Source organism: Cyprinodon tularosa, unplaced genomic scaffold (genome assembly GCF_016077235.1).
Source record: "Cyprinodon tularosa strain WSP-4 unplaced genomic scaffold, ASM1607723v1 ctg187, whole genome shotgun sequence".
Lineage (NCBI taxonomy): Eukaryota > Metazoa > Chordata > Actinopteri > Cyprinodontiformes > Cyprinodontidae > Cyprinodon > Cyprinodon tularosa.
In genome coordinates, this window is record NW_024038657.1 from 2,190,767 (window position 1) to 2,205,076 (window position 14,310).

The 14,310-nt window shown below is 38.1% G+C and overlaps 1 protein-coding gene across 1 annotated transcript; it reads right to left on the minus strand.

Moving 5' to 3' along the window:
- LOC119782032 (protein ILRUN-like) lies at nt 1-12,134 on the minus strand. The gene is made up of 5 exons (XM_038282772.1): nt 11,879-12,134; nt 10,488-10,642; nt 9,643-9,840; nt 7,243-7,568; nt 1-1,522 (listed from the first exon to the last, which is right to left on the minus strand). The coding sequence occupies exons 1-5, from the start codon at nt 12,040-12,042 to the stop codon at nt 1,490-1,492; spliced, it is 876 nt and encodes a 291-aa protein (XP_038138700.1). The 5' UTR covers nt 12,043-12,134; the 3' UTR covers nt 1-1,489.
- Nucleotides 12,135-14,310: the final 2,176 nt, after the last annotated feature.

The window sequence follows — 14,310 nt, forward strand, 5'->3', positions numbered from 1 at the left end:
AGGGGGTTTGATGCATTTAATGATTTTTTTTTTTTTTTATTTTAATGCCCAAAGACCGATCAGAGCCAATTAACAAAAAAAGGGTCCAAATCCTACATGTAGCCAGGCCATTGGTGCATCTCTAGTTAGTTCAATACAACTCAATGAATAATGTCAAAAATATAATAAAGACAAAAGACAGGACAAAAAAAAAAAAAACAGAAACACTTCAAACTACCAGTTTAGGTCAAAGATAATGCAGATTCTTTGGGTAAAATAAAACATTGCCAAACGGCTTATTCCTGTCTACATTCATGAAATACATTCAACCTAATTGTATAAAAGTCAAACACAAATTAAAACATTTTGGTTTGGTATAATGTGGGCACATAATATTTCTTAAATGATAATTGGATTCAGTGGTTGGGTCTTTACAGCAATAATCAAGCTACTCTGGTTCGTTTTTAAATAATCATTTGCTATCCAATCATGCCTCACATGATTAGATACTTTAAAATATATCTTAGCCTGGAAACATATAATTCATAAACAACTTTTCAATACCAAAATGCTCCCTTTATGTACCCATCTTTTGCTTTTCGTCAGCACTGTGAATTCGGGGCCAGTCTAAAGCTTGGTGAAAGGTTAAAGTGGATGATTCTGGAGAAAAAGAAATTAGGGCTTACAATTTAACACCAACTCACATAATGACCGGATAAAACACAGAGAATTTTATCTAATGATATTCCATTTTAAACAATAAAAGCACCCATTCCACAGATATATGAATAAACTTAATCCAATCAGATTTAACTCCATATTTCCAAATCTATACTTTTCTAGTTAGTTATGAAAACCTAACTGACTAAAGCAAAAAAAAAAAAAAAAAAATTGTAGCTTTTTAAAATCCAGGCAGCGTGACAAGGTAGAAAAAAAATGTCAATTTTCCAAGATTCATGAGGTAAAAAATATTACGCTGACTCACATCTAACCTGAAACTGTGTTTCAGGGTAGCCTTTACCATACCCTTTAGTGATATACAGGCCAGTGGATCCAAAATTCATTGAAACAAACTAAAGGAGCAGTAACTGTAGAATCAGTTGGCAAAATTAATGGCTTTAATGTCTCTTTTGCAGGCTGCTCAATGCACGCACATATTCACAAAAAGGCTCTCAAACACCCCCTACTTTCACCTTTGTCCATGTGCATCCTTGTCAACAAAAAAAAAAAAGGAAATCTTTAAAGTAAAAGAAACTTATCACTCATGACTCATAGCACTCAGTTTTTTTTTAACTTAGCATTCACACGTGCATATAGTGGGATGTTGGTTCAGCTGCACATCAGAAGCGTTGGCCTCTGGCTGTTTTTTTGTTTTGTTTTGTTTAAGTGTAATTAGACTTTGCATAAAGTGTTTTGACCGCCACACTCCAAAATAAAGCCTCCAAGTTTGTAGGTGTGAGAAATTCCAGAGGTTCAACTTAGTGCTGCAATACAGTGATAAGTCCTGGGATTAAGAGTGCCCAAAAGGAGAGGGCTCCTGTATCTGTAAGAGAGAATAAGAATTAAAACAAACAGTTAATTTGAGGTGTAAAAACAGAGTTAGAACACAAAAATAATAGATAACCAATAGCAGTACTCAGTTTCTAGCAAAAAAAGGCTGATGTTAGAGTTACAGCAATTAGTGAAACAGATAATGAGAGGGATCTTGCAATAAAGACTTTAACACTCAATTAACCCTGTTTTGTGTCAATAGATTATGAATAAAAAGGATATTCTGATGCAAATTGCATCAGACATAAAAAAAAACAGAGGAGATATGATACTTTTACTTAATAACCGAACTTACAAACTATAAAGACTAGGCCTAAATATAAAGGGAGATTAGTTGATCTCCTGAACACTGAGTCGTTGCAGAGATTGCTACATCTGCTTTTTAACTAAAGCTGCCACATGCCATTCAAATCACAACCTTTCAGTATCTGAAGTGTTTACTTTTTATATTCATTGTCTGCCCATCTAACAAAAATGTTCCATAAGCCTTAAAGGAATAGTACACCCAAAACATGATTAGTATTCATTTTCTACTCACCCCCATGCTGAACAACACTCTGGAGTACTTTTTTGATATCTCAAATGCATCTGGAGATCTGGGAGGCTTCTTGCTGTCTGCTGACATTCAAATAATGGAGGTCTATGGTGCCCGAGACAGAAAGGTCCATAAAAGTCCACAAAAAACGTGTCTATATTCCTCCATACTGCTCGTCCAATGTATTCCAAGTGTCCTGAGTGGGTAGCATCCAGAATTTACTCGAAACGAAGTCATTTAGAATGTTTTTAGAGCATAAACAGTAGTGTATAGGATTTCCTGAAAGCGCGCGCCGGCGAGTTCATGACGCTACGGAAACCGCGGCAGACCAAACCAGATGAAAGTTTGCATTCAGCTCGGCAAAGAACTCCTGCTCTTCCTCAACACTGAAGTCCTCAGACATTTTTCTTTCGTTGTTTCTTTCTTTGCACAGGTAAACAGCACATTTCTTCTTCTACGCTTGCATTATCGGCAGAGCAGACGCTGAATGCAAACTTTCATCTGGTTTGGTCTGCCGGCTTTCGTAGCGTCATGAACTCGCCGGCGCGCGCTTTCAGGACATCCTATACACTACTGTTTATGCTCTAAAAACATTCTAAATGACTTCGTTTCGAGTAAATTCTGGATGCTACCCACTCAGGACATTTGGAATACATTGGACAAGCAGTATGGAGGAATATTGACACGTTTTTTGTGAACTTTTATGGACCTTTCTGTCTCGGGCACCATAGACCTCCATTATTTGAATGTCAGCAGACAGCAAGAAGCCTCCCAGATCTCCAGATGCATTTGAGATATCAAAAAAGTACTCCAGAGTGTTGTTCAGCATGGGGGTGAGTAGAAAATGAAGGCTAATCATGTTTTGGGTGTACTATTCCTTTAATATACACATCTTTCTTTAAAGAAATATATGAAATCCAAACTTTTAGACATTTTGTTTAGTTTGCAAGGAAAAAACAACAAATTCCCAATGGAACAATCACCATTACCCTACTGATAATTTTGTATAACTTGTTTTTGATGATACCACAGTACTTGAGCTACAACCTAGAGGTTCACAACATCTAAACATCAGTGTGTAGAATATCACAATAGCAGATGCTAAATTTGGCAGGATAATAACTTTAAAGAGACACTAATGCAAATTCTGCATGCTGTACAAATGTTTTGTGGTGTTGGACATACTTTTACTCTCCTCCTGCCCACATTTCATCTATACTCTTAGGGCCGGATTTATCAAGATCCAATTTTGCGTGCAGTAATTTGCGCTCGCAAACTGGAATTTTGCGCGAGGGGCTGAACCATGGTTTGCGGGTGATTTAACAAGAGTGATTGCGTAACTGGTGGCAGGTGCAAAACTGTTGGAGACACCCTATTTAAATGATGCTTTTGCGCGTTTTGTGGTTTGCGGCAAAGTAGTTTGTAGTTTGTGCAAACTAGTGCATTATGAAATTTTAATCTTACAGTGACACCCCCAGCCCCTCCAAAAAAAAAAAAAAAATATATATATATATATATATATATATATATATATATATATATATATATATATATATATATATATATATATATATATATAAACAAACTTTGGCAACATTTATTCCCTAAGGTGGTATGTGGCTGAATTTCTACTTCACTGCAGTAAAAACAAAACAAAAAAACGGGTTTATTGTATTGCGGGGGATGCGTACGAGATTGGGAGATCCCAGCTCTTGCTGCAACCATACGCTGGAATGACCCAGATGCAAAAAAGTGCAATGTTGCAAGGAGTTTTGTGATATCTGGTATTGCGTGGGTCCTCCTTGTGGCTGGCTCAAAATCCATTCGGAGTTCCCCCAACAGCTTCAAAATGGCAATGCTGGATAAACGATATGTTTTGATGATCGTTTCCTCGTTCATTCCAAAAATATTCACACGGAGTGAAAAAATGCGTTCTCTGCGTCTCCTTGCTTCATTTCGATGTCTCCTTCTTGCGACTATAACCGCTGCCATGTGTGCGCAATTACACATACAGACCATTTGCACCTTGTTTTGAAACGTGTTAAATATAGAGTCAGATACCGTTAGCAAAATTGCTTTCAGGTTTGATAAATCACTTTGCGAGTGCTAAATTAATATATTTACATTTTCTCCTCCCACAAGACGCACTTTTGCGTGTAAACGCCCCATATTGCATATTCATTGCAGAAAAAGTACTAAATGGATAAGAGGCGCTATTAAGCACGTTTTAAAGACCAAATCCTTTTAGCACGCTGTTGATAGATCAGTTTGTAAATTTTTTAGCGTGCGCTGTGAAATAGCTCACGTTTTAATACACGCAAACCTTTGATAGATCCGGCCCTTAGTTGGATCTAAAGCCTGCAGAGCCCGGTGGAAAGGTTGAAATGAAGGAAAGTAATGAAATGTGGTCGCTGTAACTAGAATGGCAATCTAAACCCCATCAAAGCTTCTCAATAGAAAAGGATAACTTTCTACAAAAAACATTTATACTAAATAGAAACATCGTAAACTTTACCAGTATACTATAGATGGGTAATCACAGGTTCTGTCAACAGGATTATGATTAAAACATATGACTAAATCATCACAGAAATGGCTAACTAAATAAAACTAACTAATAAATCTCCTCTGTTTGCTTCAGCCTTGTGAACGGTACAGGAGAGGTATAACCATTGAGATATTGATAAATATGTTTGATGGAACTAGGGTTGAAACAATCGGATTAATCCTGATTAATTGATTATTGAAATTATAGTCAACTAATTTAGTAACTGATTAATCGTTAACTGGAGTATAGAGAGTGAAAAGCATTTAGCTGACAGAGCAACCCACAGAGCAGTAATGATATTCAAATTGCAAAAGAAAAAAAACTTTTTGCATTTAAGATTAAAAAAAGAACGGGGGCCTTAGTCCTTGACGCGGCTGACCCAGGTTAGAATCCGACCTGTGGTCCTTTGCCGCATGTCTCTCTCTCATACCTCATTTTCTGTCAGCCTACTGTCCAAAAAACTAGTGCTGTAAAAACTCAAAACAAATAAATTTATAAATAAATAAAAAGTTTTCATCTGTCAATATGTATCCAGAAGTCCTCAAATGGAAGTTTGAATTTCACCTGGTTTAATTCTATAAAATAACTTCTTTAAGGAACCTTTGCCTATCTGATTACTAATCGATTGATCAAAATAAGTACCGTATTTTCATGACTATAAGGCGCACTTAAACGTCTTTTTTTTCCCTCAAAATGTGCGGTGCGCCCTTTGGTGCGGTGCGCCCTATGTGTGTTGTAACTGCGACTTTTGAGACCACCTCATTGAGGAGATGATGAAAGAGTGGCTGAATGTAAGGAGACCAGGTGTTTTTTTTCCCACTCATCACCATCGCTGTTAATATGTAACTCCATGCGTGCCCATCTCACAGCTGATGTGAAAAACATGGGGAAACAAATTAACGCTGTGCTCGCTGTTCAACCGCTAGACATCGGTGTGAACCGGACCCAGCAGGTGCAGCAGAAGCAGCGAGTTTACATGCAAAGTCAATGGTTGACGCGCATATAGGTGCAGTAAAAGGTCCCGCAGCGCGTTTTGAGCAGCAGGCGCAGCGCGTCGGGAGCGTTTAAGCATCTGACGCACCGCCAACGCGCTGCTGCTCGGGATGGAAAAATTGAAGTTTTGCTGCTGGACGCGCCGCAACAACCAATCAGAGAAGCTGATCTGGGAGCTGACAGCGAGACAGACACAGCGCTCTGATCACATATGATATTAACGCAAATGAAAAAGGCTGGATGGATGAGGAGATGATGAAAGCGTGGCTGAGGCAGGTGTATGTGAGGAGACCAGGTGGTTTTTTCCACGCATCACCATCGCTGCGTGCCCATCTCACAGCCGATGTGAAAAAAAAGGTGAATCAAATGAACGCTGTGCTCGCCGTTATCCCGGGGGTCTGACAAAGGAACTTCAACCGCTCAACATCAGTGTGAAGCGGCCGTTCAAAGTAAGGCTGCGAGCGGCGTGGGAGCGATGGATGACAGACGGAGACCACAGTTTCAGGATAAGTGGAAGGCAGCGCCGGGCAAGTTACGGCACCGTTTGCGGATGGATTGTAGATGGACTGTGTCTGCTGGCACTGTTGTTCAAGCTTTCGCAAAAGCCGGCATTATTTCTGAGGAGCCGCCCGGCACGGAAAGTGACTTTGACAGCGAAGAAGGGGAAATTGGCATGTCTGATTTAGCGCAGCTGTTTAATTCAGAAACAGAGGATGATGACTTTGATGGGTTTGATTAATACTTTGTAATAAATACTTGAATAAAGCACAATCATACTCAGTTTTGCTCCCGCTCTATTTTTCTACCTGAAAACTTAATTCAACAGCAGCCTCTGGGCGGGTCTCCTCCTCTTCACCACGGTGGCTGGCAGGTGTTTTTTCATCTAAATAATCTAAATCTTGCAGCTATATTTGCTGTGATCAGTGGGAATAAAGTAGTTTTAATATGTTTTTAAGTGAGAAAGTCCACCTGAAAACTTAATAATTGCAGTCAGTTCATCCAGATTATCTATTTCTGTCGGATGCGCTCAGACCCCCACATACCAGCGGTGCACCGACAGTAGAAATCCCTTCAACAGCAGCCTCTAGGCTGGGCAGCCTCTGGGTTCACGCGGCTGCTGGCAGGTGTTTTTCATCTAAATAATTTAAACTGCAGGCACCAGGATACCGGTAATAAAAGCGAACATATTCCGTCGGCAGGTTTCAGGATTTTAAGTTAATTTAGGAGTAATCACAGCGCTGTGTCATCTGCGATGTGTCTGTCTCATGGCCAGCTCGCAGGTTTGATTAATACTTTGTAATAAATACATGAATAAAGCACAGTTATACTCAGTTTTGCCCCCGCTGTATTTTTAAATACGCAGTAGAGGTATTTAAAGGTAGTAGAGGACATGTACCTGTATATAAAAAACGCACCCTATAGTCCGGTGCGCCTTATGTGTGTGTTAAATACAGAAATGGCACACATAACTGAGAGTGCGCCTTTTAGTACGGTGCGCCTTATGGTCGTGAAAATACGGTAATCGATGGATTAATCGATTTGCTAAATAATCGTTAGTTGCAGCCCTGAATCAAACCCAGCAGTTTGCAGAACAACATTATTCACTCAATATTTCTTCACTCTAAAAATACCTCACCTGGTTACAAGGGACTACTGATAGACTGCTTTGGAGACGGTTTGCTACTATATCCACAGAGCTGTGTGAAAGTCCATTCTGGCCTTGCTGCAGCTGGTTTGGGTTTCCCTGCAAATGTTCCTCTGTGACACTACTGCTGCTGTCGCTGTGGACGTGGTTGTTGTTACTGTTGGGACACTTGCTCTTCTGTGGCGAGGCAAAGGGGTTGTAGTCTCCTTCTAGGCTGCGGTGAGGCTGGGTGTTGAACTCGGCTTGGAAAGAGGAGAGCTGCTGTGTGACTCCAAGGAGGCCTCCGACCTCTACGCTCAGGATAACCCAAATGACATCTGTAGGCACAAACAGATGGAATCACATCATCCACATATTCAGCACTTTTTGAAAGAATTGTATTATAACTGCTTGAATATATATCAGCTAATTGTAAATATAGCCCCCTACTATTAAAATTGGAGTCAGAGAAGCAGTGATTTCCCTCCTGTCCTACATTTTTCAGTAAAATGTATTGGTTATAATTTACCTCCTAAGCTCTACAAAGAGGTATTTTAGGCACCTGAATAGCTTCACTGAAATTAAAATTCAATTATAAAACAATTTATCTTCATGAAGAACTGCTGCTCTCACAAGCTACATATTATGATCGATTATACAAAACATACTCAAGGAACTCATTAGATTATTAATGAAATAATGTAAGGAATGGGTGTGATGTTTGAAAAAAATCTAAAGAACAACCTGGGCTGTTGGAGCCAAGATGTTAGATTTTCATGTGGAGTGTGGATGTTATGCCTAGCAATAGACCTGGGTAAAAAAACTGATTCAATTAATTAAAAAAATGTAAATTATTATTATTATTTGTTTAATAACGGTGCATTTTCGGCTTCTCCTAAGTTTCTGTAGCAGCAGTATTACTTCCAGGTTGCGGTTTATCAAGCGATAGTGTCACACGAAACAGCAAACGACATCATAACTACAGGCGTGTGAGAAGTTTGTTCCCAAAAAAGGAATAAAGTCATCTGTTGTTTGGAAGTGCAGGGCTTAAAGTTCTCCAATGTAGTGAAATTGAGGCGGAGTGAACTCCATCAGCTGCTACTCCATGCGTGCTCTTGGTGTGCCACCTTGGAACGACACTGGCGAGGGAGGGGGGGAGGGGGGTCAGTTTATTTAGATGCGGTTGTATTAGAATAAATGGGGTTGTGTATTGAAATACATATTTTAAAAGGTTCCCGGTCCAGATAGGTAACAAGCTAGCTGTTAACAGAAGCAAGGCTGTTAATAGCTCGGCACGGTAGTGATGTGCTCCCCGCATAGCCAGAGACACGGTAACCCGTTTGTACCTATTGCTTTCCTTACTAGTTAGGAGGGCGGGGGACCTATGTGTCTATCACACAGACACATAGGTCTGTGTGATATTTTCTAAAATAAAAAAAAAATGTAGCAGGAAATAAGCCTTTCACATCAGCCAATATTATATAATTATTGATGAGTGTTTTGTTTACCTATTTAAAATAAGGGCTAAGGGGGGAAAAAAAACAGAATTTTAATCGTAACATAACCCTATTAAAACATAATCTTTAACCTTAAATGAGGTCAGCTCTTCAACCAACTTTGTTTAGTTTGGCTGTGAGGGGCTGAGAGGCTAAATCCTTTCTTCTGCTTAAATTCCTGAGAAAACTAAATATTTTATTGGACATATTTTTTATTTATAACAGTTTGGTGTCTATCACAACGCATGTTAATGCTGATTTAAAGCTCAGTGCTAAGTTCGCAAGTTCCCAAAGATGCTGTTTGGAAAGCAGCTGCTGATCGTATTGATGCGGTGAATTTAACTGGTTAAAATAAACAAGAACTTTGAAGTCCCAAATTATCGTACCCTTTCTTTGTTTTTATAACAAACATAAAAAAAAAAAACAGATAATTACAGGTGAGTCGTGAATGGCTTTCTACTTGAAAAGACTTTTCTTAAAATATAAGTAAACACAGAAAAACTCTTTGCTAATATCTCCACTAAACAATTTGCTTGAGTTTTTAATTCATTAATGCCAAATGATAAAATGATTGTTCTGGCAACAAAACGTATTTGAAATTCAACAGAACTTCCAGTAGAGCTGCTGATATTCTGCACTGTTGTTCTGCCAGCAGTGTGGCTCTACCTTACATTTGCATGAAGAGCGGCTCACTTAGATCAGATTACTCAGAGAGAATTTTACTGGGAACATGGCAAAGCTCGCAGGCAGCGCATCAATGTTAAATCTTAATATTGTTGTTTTCTACTCTGTTTAAGGCCTTTTTGGAGCTTATTTCACAATAAAAATGCTGATATCAAACAAATGATGACAAACAGTGCAGGAAGTTTTCATCAGGCAGTAAGCAGTTGCTGTAGAGTAGGTGTGCTGTCCTCACCTCCGTAGTAAAGTCCTGTAGCTGTGCACATTCTCCACTGACCCTGGTACATGCCAGGAGAGACAGGGCTATGCATCTGCACGCTGACATCAGTCATTTCCTGGGGGTCTAAAGAGCGCACCATTACCATGTTCACGTGACCAAACTGATCACCTCCCACATACTTCAGAGAAACCCCAGGCGGCCATGACTCTGCACCTGGAAGGGATGCAAACAAATGAACAGCTCATTTGACAATTGACAGCATTTTGTGTTGGAATGATTTTGAATCATTCTTTGCCACTTATAACAGAAAGGGCTCTAACATCGGCCATTTCTTAATTCACAAGAACGCGAGTACAGATTCATGTCCTTGCCAAGTATGTTCTTGAGAAGAACATAGGAAAGTGTGGACTTGGGGAGAACAGGAGCACGCAGAAAAACGGCTGGTTTCTACTCAGAAACCAGGTCGTCTGCGTGTGTGTCGCAGTTAACACAGATATGCCCCCGCCCCTTCCACAGACACTCTGCTGCACCTCTCCAAAACTGCAGGTGACCGCAGACAGGAGGCCTCTGATTGGTCAAATCTACATCCTTTATTTAGATACCTTTATTTTGTTTGAAAAACGAGGTAAAAAGGTAGAGTCAGAAATCGTAAAACTTAAGGTCCAAAGCGTGATCTAAGAGGGTCAAGAGACTGAAGAATCCATCCAATTCTAGCTTAAGATAGCTGAACCAATTTGCATTTATCTCTTTTCTATCTTTTAGAAAATGAGAAGAAAGGACCAAAAACTGTCTATATGCTTAAATTAGATCCTTTGCAGACTTAAAGAATGGCCAGTCGTGAACGGATCCAGCTGTCTTACCTGTGTTCTGTATTCTCCAAGTCTTTGTAAATGGTGTGTCAGGTGGTACAGATTCACCCTCGCCGATTGTCACATCCTTCACAAAGGACATGCAAGGTGCGCTGAAATTCGGGCTTTCAAAGTCATAGTAAGCTCCTATGGCAGCCTGTAGGTTCCTAGATTATATAAGAGAAGAATGGCAATAAAAATCATAAGAAACTAATACAGATTTATAACCAAAACCATACTTCTGTGATTTAGCAGCAGCAGTTCACACAGAACGAGAACATTAAAGTTAAAATGAGAGTACTCCAAGTTAACTAAAATCCTTTTTTTTTGTTTGTTTGTTATGGATGAATCATTTAGTAATTTTGATTTCATTTAAAATTGCATCGGTGGGTTTCACTCTATTCATCTTCACCTCCAGCAGAATTGTATCCCAAGTGCATAATACTGCCACCACCATGTTTTACAATGGTGTGTTCAGGCGATGTTTTGTGTATGCTATGCACCGCCTTGGATTTTATTTAGAGGCATGTTAGCAAACGTTGTTGAAAACAAAGTTTTGTTACAGTTATACGATGTTGATTTGTGGCGATATTAGAGAATGTGTCTTTTTAAAATTCTGATCAAAATAATGATGTTTTGTGGTTATGTGGTGTATCTAGAAAAGATCAAGACTTTTACAAGGTACTTAAAACTATATAAACTCCTTCCAGGGCGACGCTTGCCTCTTTTAAAGCTACATTTAGGACGAGAGATTAGTTTTAGGGATAACTTCAGGACACATTTATTTTCGTTCTTCCACAAAAAGCACTGAGTAGCTGACTTCTGGGTTTAAAAACAAGCAGCCAGAGGAAGTCAGATCAATTCAAACAGCAAAAACATATTTCCCAATTAATGTCAACGACATCAGAAGTCTTTTTAACTCTCCCCTTACGAAATGAGTTTAGATTGAAAAGCGGAGAGCCGCTTCTAGATTATGTAATAAATTAGGCGATCACTTGGGTTGTATTTGCAACAGATATGTCATAATAATGTTATTGTATTTTGAATCCTACAATAACATAGATGTCAGGGAGGAAATTCGTATAATTTAAGAGAATAATATAATGAAAGCAGTATGTTTAAGGGCCATGTAAACACTGCCGGACAGTGTCCCTGGAACGTCACACACTGACTCAGCTAGTTACGTTACTACAGCGTCGTTAGCCGTTCCTGCTAATACGTCCAAACGATAGTGTTCTTTGTTAAGTCAATGAAATTTATCACTTTTTTTAATTAACCGTATCCCCTTTCGTATTAATACACTTCGTGCTGCGTGATATGCTAAACAGAAAGCTAGCTAAATGTCTGTACATTTTCTCCCACACCCAGCTCACAGCAGGCCGCAAACGAATCCCCGAGCTCACCAGTTGGTCATGTCCAAGAAGAAGGCGCATCCGGCGGGGTTCAGCTGGAACCCAAGGAGCCTCTGAAATTCCGATATTAAAATGTCTTTATCTGTTGTGCCCATGCAGCTGAATTTCTGCATGAGCTCCTGGTCCAGGTCCAGGTCCAGGTCCATGCCCTCCATGACAGAGAAGCCTGGGGTGAAGACAGGGGCGGCCGTGCTACTAATTTACACCGAGGCCTCGACTTTTCATAACAAACTGTGAAGCAGGGCCCAGTGCGCATGTCACATGACTGGAGCCTGCGAGTGAGCGAACAGAGAAATACAACAACAACACATTATTGGCTATTCTCTACAACAGTTCACTGCAGCAATGATATGAGGAACCCTATTATTTTAAATAGAATCCAAATTACTGAAAAAATAATATAAATATATGTGTATGATCAAGTCACACATATTAGTACGACAGAAGATTAGGGCCACTGGAAAAAAAAAAATAAATAAATTACTGATTTTATTTCAGTATAATATGAGAAAAAAAAGTCTAACTTAATCTCAGAATTCTCACTTGAATCTCAGAATTCTGACTTAATCTCAGAATTATGACTTTTCTCTCAGAATTATGACTTTTCACTCAGAATTATGACTTTAATGTCAGAATTCTGGCTTTATTTTCTCAGAATTATGACTTTAATCTCAGAATTCTGACTTTTTTCTCAGAATTCTGACTTTAATCTCAAAATTCTGAATTTTTTCTCAGAATTCTGACTTTTTTCTCAAATATCTGACTTTTTTCTCAATATTCTGACTTTTTTTTCCCCTCAGCATTCTGACTGTTTTCTCAAATTTCTGACTATTTTTTTCTCAGAATTCTGAAATTTTACTCGGAATTCTGACTGTTTTCTCAAATTTCTAACTTTTTTTTCTCAGAAGTCTAACTTTAATCTCGGAACACTGACTTTAATAGAAGATTTTGGATCTTTATGTAGATGGGCACCATGAAGACATGTGGGAGCACTCAGCTTCACTGACAAAAATGTGAGTTGTTTGGGAGAAAAATGACAAAATTAGGCCACTTTTTAGTGCCTGAGGGGTCCCCGGTGATGCTATTTCATTAATGGAGGAGCAGAAGGTGATTAAAAAAAGAGAGCTAGTCTCTAAAACAGACATAGCTACAGCTTGATGCTAACATGTTTGTTACCTTTCACAATTCAGTCAGAATTCTGAGACAAAAGTCAGAAGTCTGAGATTAAAGTCAGAATTCTGAAAAAAAGTCATAATTTTGAGTTTAAAATCAGAATTCTGAGATTAAAATCAGAATTCTCAGATTAAGGACAGAATTCTGAGATTAAAGTCAGAATTCTGACTTATTTTCCCATATAAAACTAAAATAATATTTAAAAATCAGTTAACTTTTTTGTAATTTTTTCAGTGGCCCTAATCCTCTTCCGTATATTAGAATAAATCCATACATTTAATAATATAATTTTAAGAAATCGAAAATAGATTTTTGTTTTCATATTTATTGGAACCTCAAAGTGTGATGGTATGATAAAGAACAGGTTCATATAAGAAATTGTAAAGTTATTCCAAGTTGTGTCAGCACTCCAAAAAAATGATATGTGTCATGGGTTGGATATGTGTTTTAGAAATCAGCTATATCGTTAATCAACGAGTGTTCATTTATGAATTTATTTATGAATGCTATTTAACATTAGTATGGAGGACCAACTCTGCCGCATTCAGACACACTCTAAGACACAGCCCTTCCTAATTTATATAATGAGGCAGAAATGCATACAGAAATGTAAAAATGACAGGCAGAAATAAATAGCGCTAAATAAATAAATAGGGTAAAAAAATACAAAGGAAGAATAAAACAAACAAAAATATCACATGCACATAAATAAATAAATACTTAAAAAAATAAGTAATAAATGAATAAAGTTGAAGATTATAATGGACAATAAATAAATAAGGCAATTATTACAAAGGTGAATAAATAAAGAAGCTAATTAAAAGAGATATGTACAATTGTATAATTTAATTTCTACCTACATTTATTTGTTTATTGTTTTTTGGGGGGCAATTATTGTATGCTTATTTATTTATTGAGCATTTATTCATTTATGTATTTATTTTCAAATATGGCATAGTTGGTCCTCCATACATTACGAGTTATTGAGAAACAATTTGAGATAGTTTTTATTAATCTGTCCACATTAGATCAATATATTGTAAAAGAATGATGTACTTTTAAATTGACTAAGTAAAGTAAATTAAACGTTGATATGAATTTAACTTTGCTGCGAATTTCCCGTAGGTGTTTTAATTTTAACATCAAATACAGCAACTGATAAATGTTACTGCATTTACATCAAACATCCGTTAGGTGGCAGCATTGTGTAATAGCTGCTGTCCCATGTTTTTTCCCCCCTTCTTTTCTTT

Coding starts and splice junctions, on each gene's coding strand:
- LOC119782032 (XM_038282772.1), bottom strand. CDS start 12,042: ATGGAGGGCATGGACCTGGACCTGGACCTGGACCAGGAGCTCATGCAG. Junction 10,643..11,878: donor TTCTTGGACATGACCAACTG/GTGAGCTCGGGG, acceptor TATATAATCTAG/GAACCTACAGGCTGCCATAG. Junction 1,523..7,242: donor CAGTAGTCCCTTGTAACCAG/GTGAGGTATTTT, acceptor TCTCTCTTACAG/ATACAGGAGCCCTCTCCTTT.